The sequence below is a fragment of the Rhincodon typus genome, chromosome 12, assembly GCF_021869965.1.
Source record: "Rhincodon typus isolate 14 chromosome 12, sRhiTyp1.1, whole genome shotgun sequence".
Classification (NCBI taxonomy): Eukaryota; Metazoa; Chordata; class Chondrichthyes; order Orectolobiformes; family Rhincodontidae; genus Rhincodon; species Rhincodon typus.
In genome coordinates, this window is record NC_063343.1 from 37058460 (window position 1) to 37074141 (window position 15682).

The window sequence follows — 15682 nt, forward strand, 5'->3', positions numbered from 1 at the left end:
TGAAACAGTTAAAGAAAAATTGAACGAAGAAAACAGTTCCCATTGAGCGGAGCAGCAGAGGAGCATTGCAGAATAATAATGTTGTTGACCATATTAAAGATTGCGAGGAGAATAGGGGGCTAAAGGAACCAGAACCACAGAAAATTTCATTTGCGACTTCACGTTTGACCATCTGGATGCTGGACAAGGTAACACAAACTCCCATATCTCATGGGCAACATGGTAACCCAGTCCGCAATAAGACACAAATAAACAATTATGCTGCATTATGTATCACCATTTTGAAATTTATCCTGCAAATTCCTGCCTAAGGATATGTTTTGATTAAAACTCCATGAGGCAGTTAAAAAACCCAGTGGATCAGAAAAATATCAAAAACTACTTTGAAGCAATGGCTGATTCTTAAGTGTGGCCTGTTTAGTCAAACATTATTTAAAAACTTAAAACAAAAGTGCATTAAGTCTCAAGAGACTATAATAATTTGTCATCAAGATAAAAGATATTATTCTGTGCTTAAGATTTGAATTTCCAGAACACAGAAATGCATTAGATACCGGAAACAAAGACGTCACTGTCCTTGGTACTTTAACTCATGCATAAACTCAAGATTTGCTACAACATAGAAAACTTATTGTTTGCACTCATGTCACATCTATTTGTAATTCATTATGATTGTTGCTGTTTTTCTTCCACTTTATTATTTTCTCTTTTGCTTGCGTACATTCAACATGAGTTCTAACCTGCCTCAATGAATATCCACTAGTTCCTGCTTCCAGAAAATCTCCAACTCTTCAAAACCCTAAACCTGCTAGTTCATCCTACAGCTTACAGGAACTTTTCAAGCCCCTTTGTTACTTTCAACAGGTGCTACTCTAAATAATCACAAATTCCATTATTGAAAACTTTGGTTAAAAGCTTTGGAAGTTGAGAACAAACTCAATGCACACAGAAAATAACAGGGGTGAAAAATGTTATTGTTGAGAACAAATAAATCTCTCATAAGATATGAATGTACTCACTTTGTCAGTAATGGTTGCTATGTACCTCATACATTCAATATCAGATGGAAACTGGTTCACCTCCTTCACCAAGTACTGTACAACTTTCACATGACCCTGAAAAAGTACAATTCAACATCATTAAATTTGAAAATGAATAATTATATAAAATTTCTTGTAAACAGAGTCTTGAGCATACCGATGTTCTGAACCAGCTCAACAACTCTTTCTCCTATGTGACAAGTAGAACTTCAATATTCATAAAGCTAGATATTAAATTCAATGAATTATTATCTTAACTCGTGGGTGCGACTTACTCAACACGTAAATTAAGGTTAAATTTGAAATGAGCAAGTGAAACAAAGCAAAGCAATGCAACCAAGAGATCACAAAAACCATCTCCCTTTAGAACACTCAGTTGCTTTAACTTCAAGACCCAAATGATTGCCTTTCATTCTTAATGTACAAGAGCTATATTATACTGGCGATCTTTAGACAGATGGGCTGCAATGTAAACTGCTACCACACAACAAAATCATGTAAGTGTAATGGGTTCAATTTATGCACCAGTGCGAGGTTACATGAAGGTCCCAGCTTCTCAAACTCTCTCCTCACTGGAGGTGTGGTGACCCTCACGTTAAACCACACCAGTCATCTCTCTCTAATGGGATAGCAGCACCATGATCCGGTAGAACTTTGACGACTTTACCAAGTCAATGATATCCTTGAGAGCAGCCAGAATCAAATCAATGAAACCCAACATGGGCTGTGAAGAAGTTAAAAATATGACCAGCTACTCCCTATCCTGCCGTAACAAACATATTAACCTGCATGTTCAAAATCTAAGATATTTTGAAGAACTTATGGTGGTCTTAGTGGATACATTCCCCATTTAGCAAAACAGCAAAAATAAAAAAGGATATTGAACAGACTAAAAACTTACCTTGCGGAAAGCTGCCATTAGAGGTGTGATTTTCCTGTTGTCTGCTGCATCCACATCAGCACCAGCCTGTACCAATAACTGGACCACATCAAAATGCCCACCATTTGCTGCCAGCCATAAAGGTGTGTTACCTTTCTTATTGCGAACATCAATATGAGCCCCTCTGTAGAATTCGTAACAAAAATCAAAATTTAAAATTGCAATGATTGACTATACTTTCAAAGGATCTTAACTAAGCCCTACTGTAGGGATTAATTTTGCGTAAATTATATTCAAATTATTATATACCTGTTTATCAGCAGTTCGCAAAATTTATAGTGACCTTTATCAGCTGCAATGGTTAAAGCTGTATCACGTGAAGAAGGCACTGGCGGTGCATTGACATCAGCACCTTTGTCAAGCAACACTCTCCCCACCTCAGCATATCCTCCAGAGGCAGCTTCCATTAAGGGTGTAAGACCAGTCTAAATAGAAACAGACAAAATCACTCATCTACAAGTTACATTAATATTGTGTTTTAGAATAATCCTTAAATATTTAATATGCATTTTCATCAGTGAAGCAAATGATCAACGTACTATCCTAGGAGTCTTAAAAACATCCATTCGTAGACATTAAAAACAACTTGGAAGTGCTTCAACGTTTGAGATTTGTGTTGACAAACATTAGCAGGCATTGTGCAACAGCAACAATCCACACACCACGAGATGGATGACCTGTTTAAGTCGTATGAATTGAGAAAGGAATTTTAAGCCAAAGTATTAGAACATCTTAATCATCTAACCAAAGGTAAGCACTCAGTGAAATGGGAGACAAAAGTTTGTGAAAATCAGTACTTAAATGAAGTTGTATTGCAATGCTCCCAGAAGTTTGTGAAAATCAGTACTTAAATGAAGTTGTATTGCAATGCTCCCTCAGTACTTCACTGGAGTTTGCTAACAAAAGGCGCTTATCAATGCAAAATGCTCAAGTAGGACACGTACAAACCTTTACAGCTTTGTCCATTAAACCTATGTGCATAGGAGTTAATCAAAACAGCAGAAATTCTTCAGCATCAAATATTTCAATTGACAATGTGCAATTAACTTAACCTCTAAGTCATGTATGCTGTCTTTAAGTTATGTCAGCTCACCTCGATCTAACTAACCACTACCTCTAACCCCATTCCATCATAAGTTTAGAGGTGTTCAGGATATGCACTCAGTAGGAATCAAAGTTGAAAAATAAGTTCATCTGAATTAAAGTTAGACTAACACGTGCATAATTAACAAGATTTTGAGAGCCATCTTTGGAAAACTGTGTAACAGCCCAAGAGTACATACATCTCAAACTCCCTCCTAATGTTGGTATAATACTTCCTGTCATATGTCTACCCTTCCAGATCTTCTTCAGCACAGGATCCACTCTGGTTTTCAATTACTTCTCTTGGCATACAGTTTTCTCATGTACATGCACATTACACTGATGACACTGCTCAATTTCACCATTTTTCTCAATTCGCACACATTTGCTAAACTGTCAGTCTGCTCATTTGACATCCAGTGCTAAAGCCACTGTTTTCAGTCCCGATTTTAAGCTGTTCTCTCAGTACTGACTCTATCCCTCTTGCTGATAGCCGTCCGAGATTAAGTCATCCCGTTTGCAAATTTGGTGCCCTCTCTGAACCCAAGATGACTACATACCAGCACCATCATGAAGACTGCCCATTTCCACCTCTAATATTGCCAGCTTCTATTTCTGTCACAGTTTATCAGCTGCTGAAGCCCTCTCATATACATGCCTTTACTACCTCTAGACTCAACTACTACAACACAATCCTGACTGGTTTTCCAAATTTCACTCTTCATTAACTTTGGGGACCATCCAAAACTCTGCTGTCCATGCTTTAAATCACAAATCTCTATCACCTCTGCATTCAATGACCTACAATGGTTCCTGGTCAAGCAAAATCTTGATCTCAAAATTCTCATCATTTTGAAATCTCTCCATGGCCTTAATCCTCCAACACCATAAACCTCCAAAATATTTACGCTCCTCTAATTATGGCCTCAAGGGGCATCAGGTGCCTGAGCCCCCAGTTCTGCAACTTCCACCCCCCACTTCTCTGCCTCTTATTCTAGCTTCTGTACTTTTGAATATTCTTTGACCAAGCTTTTGATCATCTGGTGCAACTTCTTCATAGGGGGTTCAGTGAAATGCTTAGTTTCAAAATGATCCTGTGAACCACATTTCAATTTTATTTTAACGTTGAAGGCATAGCTTGTAAATACAAGTTGCTGCTGCTAATCAGACCTCTATTTCAGGTAGCTATCTCAGGTACAGCTGGCTTTATTTAAAGGTTTCACTTCCAGAATTTATGTTCCTTATTAGGATTTAATTTGTTGTTCCATCTTTGTTGTTGTTTTATTTTGTCCTGATGCAATTTCTGTTCTTTCCCTAGTTTCAAAATTTCCTAGCTATTGCCTGCGCCTAGGGAGAATACTAACATCCCATTAGCTACTCCAGCACACTAACTCAGCTTTGAATGATGAGTCAGCAAGAGTAAGTGTATGGGAAAATGAAACTTTGCAGCAAACAAAGAATAGAAACAGACAAAGTAATTGGATCTTGAAGGACTGTGATCCACATCAGCCAAAGGCAAGTACAGACATCTTCCAACAACATAACAGTCAGCTACAAGAAAGGAAGCATGAATCAACATTGCATAAAAATTAATGGGGATTTACAAAGCAAATTCAACTGTAGAGGTAGTAATGACAGTTTTTTTTTAGAAAGCAGCAGCGTTACAGGAATTGTCACACTGACAGTAAAGTGCACACTTACACAAAATTAATTGCAGTCACCTAAAAATGCTAATACAACTAAATTAATTATGTTTATCTCCAGGGGGTTACAGCATAGTGGTCACTGAACCAGTTATCCACAGGCCCAGACAAATGTTCAGCAAACACCAGTTCCAATCCCACTACTGCAAGTGGTGGAATTTTAATGCAATTAGTAAATCTGTATTATAAATGCTGACTTAGCAATGGTGACCATGAGAGCTATCATCAATTATTCAAAACCTATTTAGCCATTAATGTCCTAAATAGGAGGAAATTTCCCTGTCTATTCGTGGTCTGGTTTAAATGGTTTAGACCCACAGCAAAATGGTTGACTCAATTTGCTTCTGAAATAACAAGCTACATAATTCAAAGGTATTTAGGACTAGGGAACAAATTTTGGCCCTGCTCACATTCAATGAATTACTTTTTTGTTTTAAAAGCTCATGCTACATATAGTTCAAAAATAACTAGTGAGCGGAGTACTGACGTCAAATATTCGTGAGAAAAGATCAATCTTTTCTTACAACATATTTTAAACTTGAGAAGCAGCCCTTTATACATGCATATGTTTTAATAATCCATTAAACAGCATTACCTTTGCTCTGTGTTCAACATTTGCCTTTCTATCCAATAGGAGGCTCACAACTTCTGCTCGGCCTTGGAAACAGGCCAGAGTAAGGGCAGTGTTTCTATTGGTCTCAATCTGAGCATTAATGTCAGAGCCCATATCAAGCAACAATTTCACTGATGCCACATGGCCATTCATTGCAGCCAACATCAAAGGGGAAATTCCAAGCTTGCTTCCTGTCCTGCAAGACAATAAACATTATCAAACTTGTATTACAATGCTTCTGTACATTTGAATCAACTTTATATTCAAATTTGCAATGTAACACGTACAATGTAGCAAATAAGCACACGGAAACCACCTTCAGACATGCTGAAATGGTGAGAAAATCTCCAGTTAACAGTTTCCGTAGTGTAGTGGTTATTAGGTTCACCTCACACGCAAAAGGTTCCCGATTCAAAACACGGTAGAAACATTAGGGGCCCTCTTGTGGTGCAGCGATAGTGTCCCTACCCCTGGACTGGGAGGCCGGGTTCAAGTCTCACCTGCTCCAGCGGTGTGTAATAACATCTCTGAACAAGATGATGAGAAAAAAATAGGATGATGGAAGAGGGGGTAATGAGGCATCTTAAGTAAATTTCAACAAAATCAAATTTCTTAAATTCTTCTGTGGTCCTTTCCCTGATGGATACCATATTGAATGCAACCTTCTGCACTAATATTCACATGAAGCATACAATGTTGCCAGACTGGGTTCAAACATTTCAAAACCAACGGAGTTATTCAAATTAATGACACACAACAGTACAACCTTATACCACAGTAATTTTAGTTCATTCCTCCTGGTTATCAATTGTTGCTGTTTATTCTATTTTCACTTTTAATGTAATCTTTCCCCTCAGGATCTTCTTTTGCATTCGATTTGACACAAAATTCAAACACTTTAATTAGCACACTTCTTTCATTCTTCCTCTTCATTGCCCAATCTTTAAACCTCATTGGTTAGAAACATAGAAAATAAGAGTAGGCCAGTTGGCCCATCGAACCTGCTCCGCCATTCAGTACAATCATGGTTGACCATCCAGCTCTGAATCTGTCTTTTCCTGCTTTGCCCCCAGAACCTTTAATCCTTTTCGGCCTAAATGCAACATTCAACACTCCTTGAAATCAGTGTGTTTTGGTTTTGAATACTTTGTGGTAGTGAATTCAACAGGCTCACCACACTGGTGAAGAAATTTTTCCTCACCTTAGTCCTAAATGGTTTACCCTGATTCATAGGATTGTGATTCCAGTTTTGGACTGCCCACCATCAGGAACATCCTTGCTGCATCTATCCCGTTTAGTCCGGTTAGAATTTTCAGTTTCCATGACATTGCCACTCATTTTTCTGAACTCCAGCAAATATAATCCTAAGATTCAACTCTCCGCATATTTCAGTCCTTCTATCCCAGGAATCAGTCAGATATACATTTGCTGCACTCCCTCCACAAGGAGAGCATCCTTCCTCAGATAAGACGACCAAAACTGCATACAACACTTCAGGTGTGGCTTACAAAGGCCCCGTAAAATTGCAGCAAGACATCCCTGCTCCCGTACTCAAATCCTCTATGAATGCCAATGTACCATTTGCCTTCATCGCCTGCTGCACCTGCGACTACCTTCAGCAACTGGTGTACAATGACACTCGTGACTCATTGGACATTCCCCTCTCTTTATTTACAGCCATTCAGATGACAATCTATGTTCGTTTTTGCTACCTAAATAGATAACCTCACATTTATCCACATTATACTGCATCTGTCATACACTGGCCCACTCACTCAGCTTGTTCAAATCACAGTGAAGCATCTGCATCATCCTCACAGTTCACCCACCCATCCAGTCTTGTGTCATCTGCAAATTTGGAGATGCTACATTGAATTCCCTAATCTAAATCATGAATATATGTTGTGAATAGCTGGGATCCTAGCACTGATTCTTGCAATGCCCCACCAGTGACACTTACCTGCCTTTTGGAAGAAGACCCGTTTATTCTGACTCATTTCTTGTCTAGCCAACCAGTTTTCTCTCCATCTCAGATCACTACATCTAATTCCATGCAGTTGAATTTTACACACTTCTCTCTTGTGGGACTTTGTCTAAAGCCTTCTGAAAGTTCAAATTGACCACATCCACTGGCTCCCCTCATCAACTCAACTAGTTACATGCTCAAAAAATTCCAATAGATTTGTCAAGCATAATTTCCATTTCATAAATCTATGCTGACTCTGTCCAATCCTGCCGCTGTTTTCCTAGTGCTATGCTATTAAATCTTTTAATGGACTCTGGCATTTTCCCCATTACTGACGTCAGGCTTACTGGTCTATAATTCCCAGTTATCTCGCTGCCTCCTTTCTAAATAGACGGGTTATACTACCTAACCTTCCAACCTTTAGGAATTGTTCCAGAGTCTACAGAACCTTGGAAGATAACCAATGTTTCCACTATTTCTAGGGCCACTTCTTTCGAACTCTGGAATGTAGATCATCAGGCAATGAGATTGATTGGCCTTCAATCCCATCAATTTTCCCAATACTATTTCCCTACTAATACTTATTTCCTTTAGCTCTTACTTCTAAACTAAACCCTGCGTTCACCAAAATTTCTGGTATGCTGTGTCCTTTTGTTGTGAGCACAGAACCAAAGTATGTATTTAGTTGGTCAGCCATTTCTTTATCTCCCCATTATAAATTCTGTTTATCTTCATACACCTCAAGAAACTGTTACAGTCGGTTTTTATGTCCTCTGCAAGCTTACTCTTGGAATTCTGTTTTTCCTTTCTGAATCAATCCCTTTGTCCTCCTTTGCTGCAGTCCTCAGATCTGTTTTCTTCTCTGACCAATCTATATTCCATTTTCTTGGATCGAAGTCTCCCTAACTTCCTTTTCAAGTCATGGTTTGATCACCTTTCCCATTTTACTTTTGCACCAGACAGGAGTGACCAATTGTTGCAGTTTACCCATGCACTCTCCAAATGTTTGCCTTTCCACTGTCATTCCTTTAAGTAATGCTCCCAAATCAATCATACCCAATTTGCACCTCATACCATTGTAGCTTCCTTTATTTAGAATCATGACGCTGGTCTTCCAATTAACCACGTCACTCTCCATCTTGATGAATTCTATCAAATTATTCTTTGGGTTGATCATCCCCAAACAGCCTTTCAAACTAGACTGCCAATTATTCCTCTGTCATTACACAATACCCAGTCTAGGATGGCCTGTTTTCTCTCTTCCCTGGTTAGAGAAGGAAATACATATTTGGTGGCATCAGTCACCAAGGTCCCAGGTAGCATCTATGCACCATTACCAGTTTGCACTTCCAGTAACTTGCAACATTAAAAAAATTGAGCTGAAGTGCTCAAGCAAAAATCAAACAGTGCACACACCAGTAAAATCACACCCATCATATGTACGTAGTTTTGTTAACTTTTTCAGTGAACATTTCCAGTGTGAGTGAGAAAAGATGGATTCAGGCCAATGGAGTTGGCACTTCAGCTTTAAATAAGACATCAGCATTGTAACAAGGTCTAATAACAAAGACAGGAATGATTTCAGTTGAAAACCAGATATTTTCACATGAGAACAACGTGGGCCATTACTGAATATGCTCCCCATATCTTTAACAAGTTAGTTATCAACTGTAATACCTGGAATTAATTTCTGCTCCAGCATTCAGAAGGATCTTTATGATGTTAACATAGCCACCAGAGGCGGCAAGACTGAGGGGTGTATAGTCTGAAACATTGCGATGTTCTTTGTTTGCACCACGGGCCAATAGCAGCTCCACCACCTTCATCAAGAAAATGTTCAAAAAGGTTCAGGTGAGAATTTTAACTCAGAAGTCAAAATTTTAATCAAACGTTTGTCATACCATCTCTCATCAATTAGGATCTCATGTTTGATAAGTTGTTAATTATACACAAAACCAAAATTTAAATAATCCTATGGTTTTACTCTGAAATTTAGTATCAACATCTTGTAATCAGTGCAATGATAAGAAGTTAATCTGACCGATTTTACCATGGACCATTATTACAATGGTCTGATGAAACTACACAGGATGCACTCAAGTCAAAAGAAAACCAGAAACATATACCCTGTCAAGCCTATTCAGCCATTTAACGAGATTATGGTTGACCTGTGAATTAAGTCCACATGCAATTTTACTATTCAAAGGTTTAAAAGGATATCAGATTAAAAAATTATAATTAATCTCGCATCAATTGCCATCTCTGAAAATACTCAAAACTTCTATTGTCACGCATATGCACAAGAGTTTTCTAATTGCACAATCGCAAGATCTGGTTCTAATTGAGATCATGCTTCCTGATCTTCCACATCTCAATCAGGGAAATAGTTCAACCCAATCGGTTCCATTTAATATCTTGAAAGCTTTAATCACTTGCTCCCTTAACATTCTTTTCTTAACTCACTTGCAGGATGTAGGTGTTGCTGGTTGGCCAACATTTATTGCCTGTCCCTAGTTGCCCTTGAGACAGTACTAATGAGCTGCCTTATTGAACTGCTGCAGTCTAATTTCCAAAAAGCAAATACCAACCCTAGCTTCCGTAACTTCTCCCAAAGGTTTGATCCCTGACATACAGGTATCATTCTTGAAAACAAACTAAACTCTGTCAATGGCTAATAACAGCCATCAAACGGTATGGTGTCTAGAACTCCTTACACAACTTTAGGTGTGGTCCAACTAAGGACTTGGTAGAACTGAAACATGACTTTTGTCTCCTTGCTGTCCTCTACGGATACAAAGGCCAGCATTCTATTAGGCTTTTGACATTTATGTAGATAAACCTCCAGTCTTTTTAAAATTTTCACCATTCAGATGTGGTGGGGGTGGGAACCAGAGCAATGCGTCAGCATGTGGACTGATTGAGAAGGTAGAAATTAAGCAGGCCTAATAGGAAGAACAGGCAGGTTCAGGTTAACGAACATGGCAGAAATGACAATCTGAAACATAATGCAAGGAGCATAGCGGGTAAGACAGATGAGCTTAGAACGTGAATGAGTTCATGGAACTACAATGTTCTAGCCATAATAGAAACTTGATTGAGAGGAGAGCAGGACGAGCAGCTTAACATTCCAGCGCTTAAATATTTCAGGCATGGCAGAGGAGGGATATAAAATGGGTTCATCCAGCAAAGTCATACAGTAGAATGCAGGAATAAGAAAGGTGCAGTCACTATGATAGGATTACACTATTGGCCTCCCAGGAGGACAGTGGAACAGATATGTAAGCAGATCACGGAAAGATGTAAAAACAACAGGCAATTTTCACTTCCAGTATTGATTGGGACTCCTTTAAATGCCAGAGAGTTAGCTGTGGCAGAATTTGTTAGGTGCATCCAGGAGGGTTTCTTGAAACAATACGTAGATAGTCAACTGGGGAAGGGGATGTACAGCAAACTTTTTATTAATTGGCACCTATGGGATCAGGACTGTACCGAGGAATTAGCCTGGCCAGGTGACTGAAGTTTAGACAAGGGAGCATTTTGAGAACAGTGATCATACTTCTGTAAATTTTTAAATGCAGTGGATAAGGATAAGACTAGTCCTCGGGTAAAAATACTAAATTTGGGGAAGGCTAATTATAAATAGTATCAGGCAAGAACTTGGGGTGGGGTTGGGGGGGTGCGGTTTCCAGGAAAATCCACATCTCACTTGCAGGAGTCTTTAAAAGGTCAGCCGGTCAGAGTTCAGGACCAGCACGTTCCTGACAAGATGAAAGATAAGATGGCAAGATTCGGGAAGCCTGGGTGAAGAGATAGGGAACATTTAGTCCAAAAAAGTCAAAGCATATGCAAGGTTTAGGAAACTGAAATCAGACAATGCACCTGAAGAATATAAATGAAGTAGGAAAGAACTTAAACAAGGAATTCAGAGAGCTAAAAATGGGCCATGAAATGCCCATTACAAGTAGGATTAAGGAGAATTCCAAGGCATTTTAGACATCTATTAAGAGCAAAAGGGTAACTGGGGAAAGGGTAGGTCCACTCAAGGATCATGGGGAGAATCCATGTCTTGAACCAGAGGAAGTGGGTGAAGTCCCTAATGCACACTTGGCATCAGTATTCACAGAGACAGATATGGATGATGGTACGATTCGGGATAGGTATGTTGATATTCTCGGGCATGTTGATATTAAGAAAGTGAGGCTGTTGGCTGTCTTGAAAAAGATTACAGCTGATAAGCTGACTGAGGCAAGGGAAGAGATTGCTGGGGCCCTGAGAGATTTTTGTATCCTCTTTCCCCACAGGAAAGGTCCCAAAAGACTGGAAAATAGCCAATGTTGTTCTTTTGTTTACAAAGGGCAACAGGGATAGTCTAGGAAATTATAGGCTCGTGAGCCTTACATCAGTGGTGGGGAAAGGACAGGATTTACTTGTATTTGGAAAAATAATGGACTTATTTGGATAGTCAGCATGGCTGTGTGGAGGGCAGGTCTTGTCTTACAAATTGAGTTTTTTTGAGGAAAAAAAAGTGACAAAGATGGCTGAGGAAGGCAGGGCAGTGGACGCAGTCGATATGGACTTCACTGAAGCATTTGACAAAGGTCCTCATGATAGGCCAGTCCAGAATATTAAGTCACATGGTATCCATGGCAAGTTGGTAAACTGAATACAGAATTGGCTTGGTCAAAGAAGATACAGGCTAAATGTGGAGGGGCGTTTTGTTCTGACTGTAGGCCTGTGACCATGGCATTCTGCAAGGAACAGTACTAGGTCCTCTGATGCTTGTAATATACAAATAATTTGGAAATGTAGGTGGTCTGGTTAGTACATCTGCAGAGGACACAAATTGGAGGAGTTGTGGATTATGCAGAAGGTTGACAAAGGACGCAGCAGGATGTAGATCAGTTGGAAAATTGGGCAGAGATATTGCAGATGGAGTTTAATCCGAACAAGAGAGAGAAAGAGTGAGTGGATGCATTTTGGGAGGTCAAATGCAAGAGGAAAGTATATAGTAAATGGTAGGACTCTTTCGGAGCATGGACATAGAGGGATCTAGGGATGCAAGTCCATAGCTCCCTGAAAGTGGCAACACAAGTAGTTAAGGTGGCAAAGAAGCCATACAGCATGCTTGCCTTCAGTCAGGGCACTGAATGAAAGTTGTCCAAGTCATGCTGCAGCCGTACAACACTTTAGTTAGGCCACATTTGGAATATTAATGTGCAGTTCTGGTCTTCATACCTCAGGAAGTGGAGGCTTTGGAAAGGTACAAAAGAGGTATACCAAGATGTTGCCTGGATTGGAATGTATTAGCTACGGCGAGACTGAACAAACACTAAAGTAGAGACTGAGGGGCAATTACAGAAACATATGAAATTATGAGAGGATATGGATATGGAGTCTTCCCCCAACCCCCAAGAGTAGAAATGTTAAATATTAGGATTTTGTTTTTTTTTTGGGGGGGGGGGAAAGGGGCACATGAATGTATGAAATGTTTAAAGGAAATGCATAAGGCAAGTTTTCTTTCAAAAAAGAAAAAAAAAAAAAGGGGTGGTAAATGCCTGGAACATGGTGCTAAGGTAAATAAATACCAACACTTAAGATGCATTTAGACAGATACATGAACTGGCAGGGAATAGAGGGATATGGGCCATGCACAGGCAGATAGTGTGAGTTTACAATGTCATTATGGTTGGCACAGACATGGTGGGCCAAAAGACTTGTTCCTGCACTATACTATGTATCACCTTCTTTCCTTTGCAGATCCAAAATTCATTTGCCTACAGTGAAATCCACACATCAGTTTTAGCCATGTAATCTATGAATCATCCCAATTTTTAGCTTCCAGCCATACTGCTTAAAATGTTGCCTATTTGGGTACAAGCTTCTCCATATGATCATCCAAATGCTCAAATCCGGTGAGTAGATGGGGCTCAAAAAGATCCTTGCAACACACCTCCAATCTCTTCCAAGAAATACACATAATACATTCCCATAATCCTCACCTTATGTCTCCTGCTACTCAACCAATTTCCTAACCAGAACAGTAATCCTCAAACATTCCAAGGGGTTTCAAGTTTAGTTAAGTCTATCAAAAACATCAACTGCATTCTTGAATTCCATATAAATAAACTTCTTAGCCATTTCCCAGTCAACTACTTAATGGCCTACTAAATCAGATTTGTTGGGTATAACCTGCCATTCGCAAATCTAGGCTGTAATGCTCTTCACTAACAGCTGTTTTAAAATCTTAGTGATTACCTTATTTAAAAAAGATTATACGTTGATAAAAGCGAATAAAATACTGTATTGTTACACTAGTATTTAGCCATCATTTAAGAACTGTTAACCCAGAAAGGTCTCTCACCTCTTGCCTGCCTCCAGAACAAGCCAACGACAATGGCGTATCCTTGGTGCGTTCGGATTGCGCTTCAATATCTGCTCCTTTGTCCAACAGAATTTCTACAACGCCAACATGACCAGCAGTGGCAGCCAAAATAAGTGGGGTAAAACCTAACCAGATGAAAAACAATCATTTTAACTGACAAAATAGATCACTTTTTAAGTGATTGATCTGGTTAATAAAATGTGATTTCCATTCTGCATTCTTGATTTCAGCCATTCTGTAGTGGAAAACATCAAATGAATCTAAATAGGAAGTTTTTGTTGGGTTGCTGTAGGATGTGTATTAACACTGATGAACCCCTTGTGACTTTCAAGTAGTGAAATACATCTGGATGACATTAGACAATTTCTTTTGATAAGGGTACTGCATCCAATAGCATATATTGCTGACTATTGCATGAGTTAAGGGCAGGTTAACAAACAATGATATTCCAAATAAAATCTAAAAATTATTCCATGTTTTTAGGTATTTTAAATTCAAATTTGAATTTTAAAACATTCCACAATCCATTATATCAGTCGAGCAGTAACAAAGTTTATGCTCACCCATTTTGTAAGGTTCCATACATAGCAAGGAGTTGAAATTTCACCTGCGAGTTATCTAGTTACACCAAACTTCAGACTTCTCAAAACACAACATTAAGATGTGCTTAGCAATTCAAGAATTAAAATGGCTCTCTACCTCCAAAAGATTAGATGGAGTGGAAGGATGATATTGATATAATATTTTAATCAAGAAATATGGGAACACACCTATTCCCATGCTCTGCATAGATGAGTTAACAGTACTATTTCCAAAGAAAATGGTTGCCTCTGGAAGTGTGTGCAGAAACCATGGCCACTGGTAACATGCCAAACATCTGAATTGGGTCATATTTACTCGCCCTGGTTGGAGAGCTAAGAGCTTTACTCTGCACAATCCAGTTAAACAGCTCTGTGCTCATTGGGAGAAAGGGGTTTGAGTATATATTAAAATAGTGAGATGAAGTAACATGGAATGAAAATGTTGTTGAATATAAACACTAGTATAGATCTATTTGGTCAGTGGCCTGCTTCCATGATGTAAAGCAAGCAAAGACATTGTACATAATTAACCTACATGCCTTCTAACCCTCCCTGTATCCTAGTACATAAAAGGCACAAAGGCCAGATTTACACCAATAAAAATCCCAATTACTCAAAAGCAGTTTCAAGTCACAAAGAAAGGGTAGCATAATGGTATTATTACTGGACAAGTGTTCCAGGTGCCACAACTAACGCTCAGGAGGCAAAAATACAAATCCCACCAAGTCAGCTAAGGGAATTTAAGTTCAAATAATTAATACACCTGGAATAAAAGTCTCACTTTAGAAAAAAGTCATGGGTTGTAGGTGTCACTGACTGGGCATTTATTGCCCACCTACTTGTGTTTGAGAAGGGATAGTGAGCTGCTTTCTTGATCCACTCCACTTTATTTGTTGCAGATAGACTCATCATGCTGCAAGGAGGAATTTCCAGGATTTTGACACAGCAACATTGAAGGAACAAGGGTATTTCCCAAGTCAGGCTTGGAGGGGCAATTACAGGTGGTGATGCTCCCACGTATCTGATCTTGTCCTTCTACATGATTGCAAACATAGGTTTTGACGGTGCTGTCTAGCAGCCTTGTTGAATTTTTGCAGTGGATCTTGTAGGTGGTACACAGCACTACCACTAAACATCGATATTGGAGGCACTGAATGTTTGAGTCTGTAATACAGATCAAGCAGGCTGTTTTGTCCTGGTTGGCTTTTTATATCAACCAGCAATGGTTTCAGTCATTGTTAAGACTTTTAATTCCAGATACTGAGATAACAAGGTGTAGAGCTGGATGAACACAGCAGGCCAAACAGCATCAGAGGAGCGGGAAGGCTGACGTTTCGGGCCTAGACCCTTCTTTCTGAAGAAGGGTCTAGGCCC

General features: G+C 39.2%; 1 protein-coding gene across 1 annotated transcript in view; it reads right to left on the minus strand.

The window, feature by feature from the left end:
- The window catches only part of ankhd1 (ankyrin repeat and KH domain containing 1), a 96858-nt gene that overhangs the window by 22475 nt on the left and 58701 nt on the right, over positions 1-15682 (minus strand). The window contains exons 16-21 of the mRNA XM_048603971.1: positions 13707-13852; positions 9023-9165; positions 5362-5575; positions 2230-2405; positions 1942-2104; positions 1020-1115 (exon numbers count right to left, since the gene is read on the minus strand). Of these exons, the coding sequence (XP_048459928.1) occupies positions 1020-1115; positions 1942-2104; positions 2230-2405; positions 5362-5575; positions 9023-9165; positions 13707-13852 (938 nt within the window). The remainder of the gene's footprint in view (positions 1-1019; positions 1116-1941; positions 2105-2229; positions 2406-5361; positions 5576-9022; positions 9166-13706; positions 13853-15682) is intronic.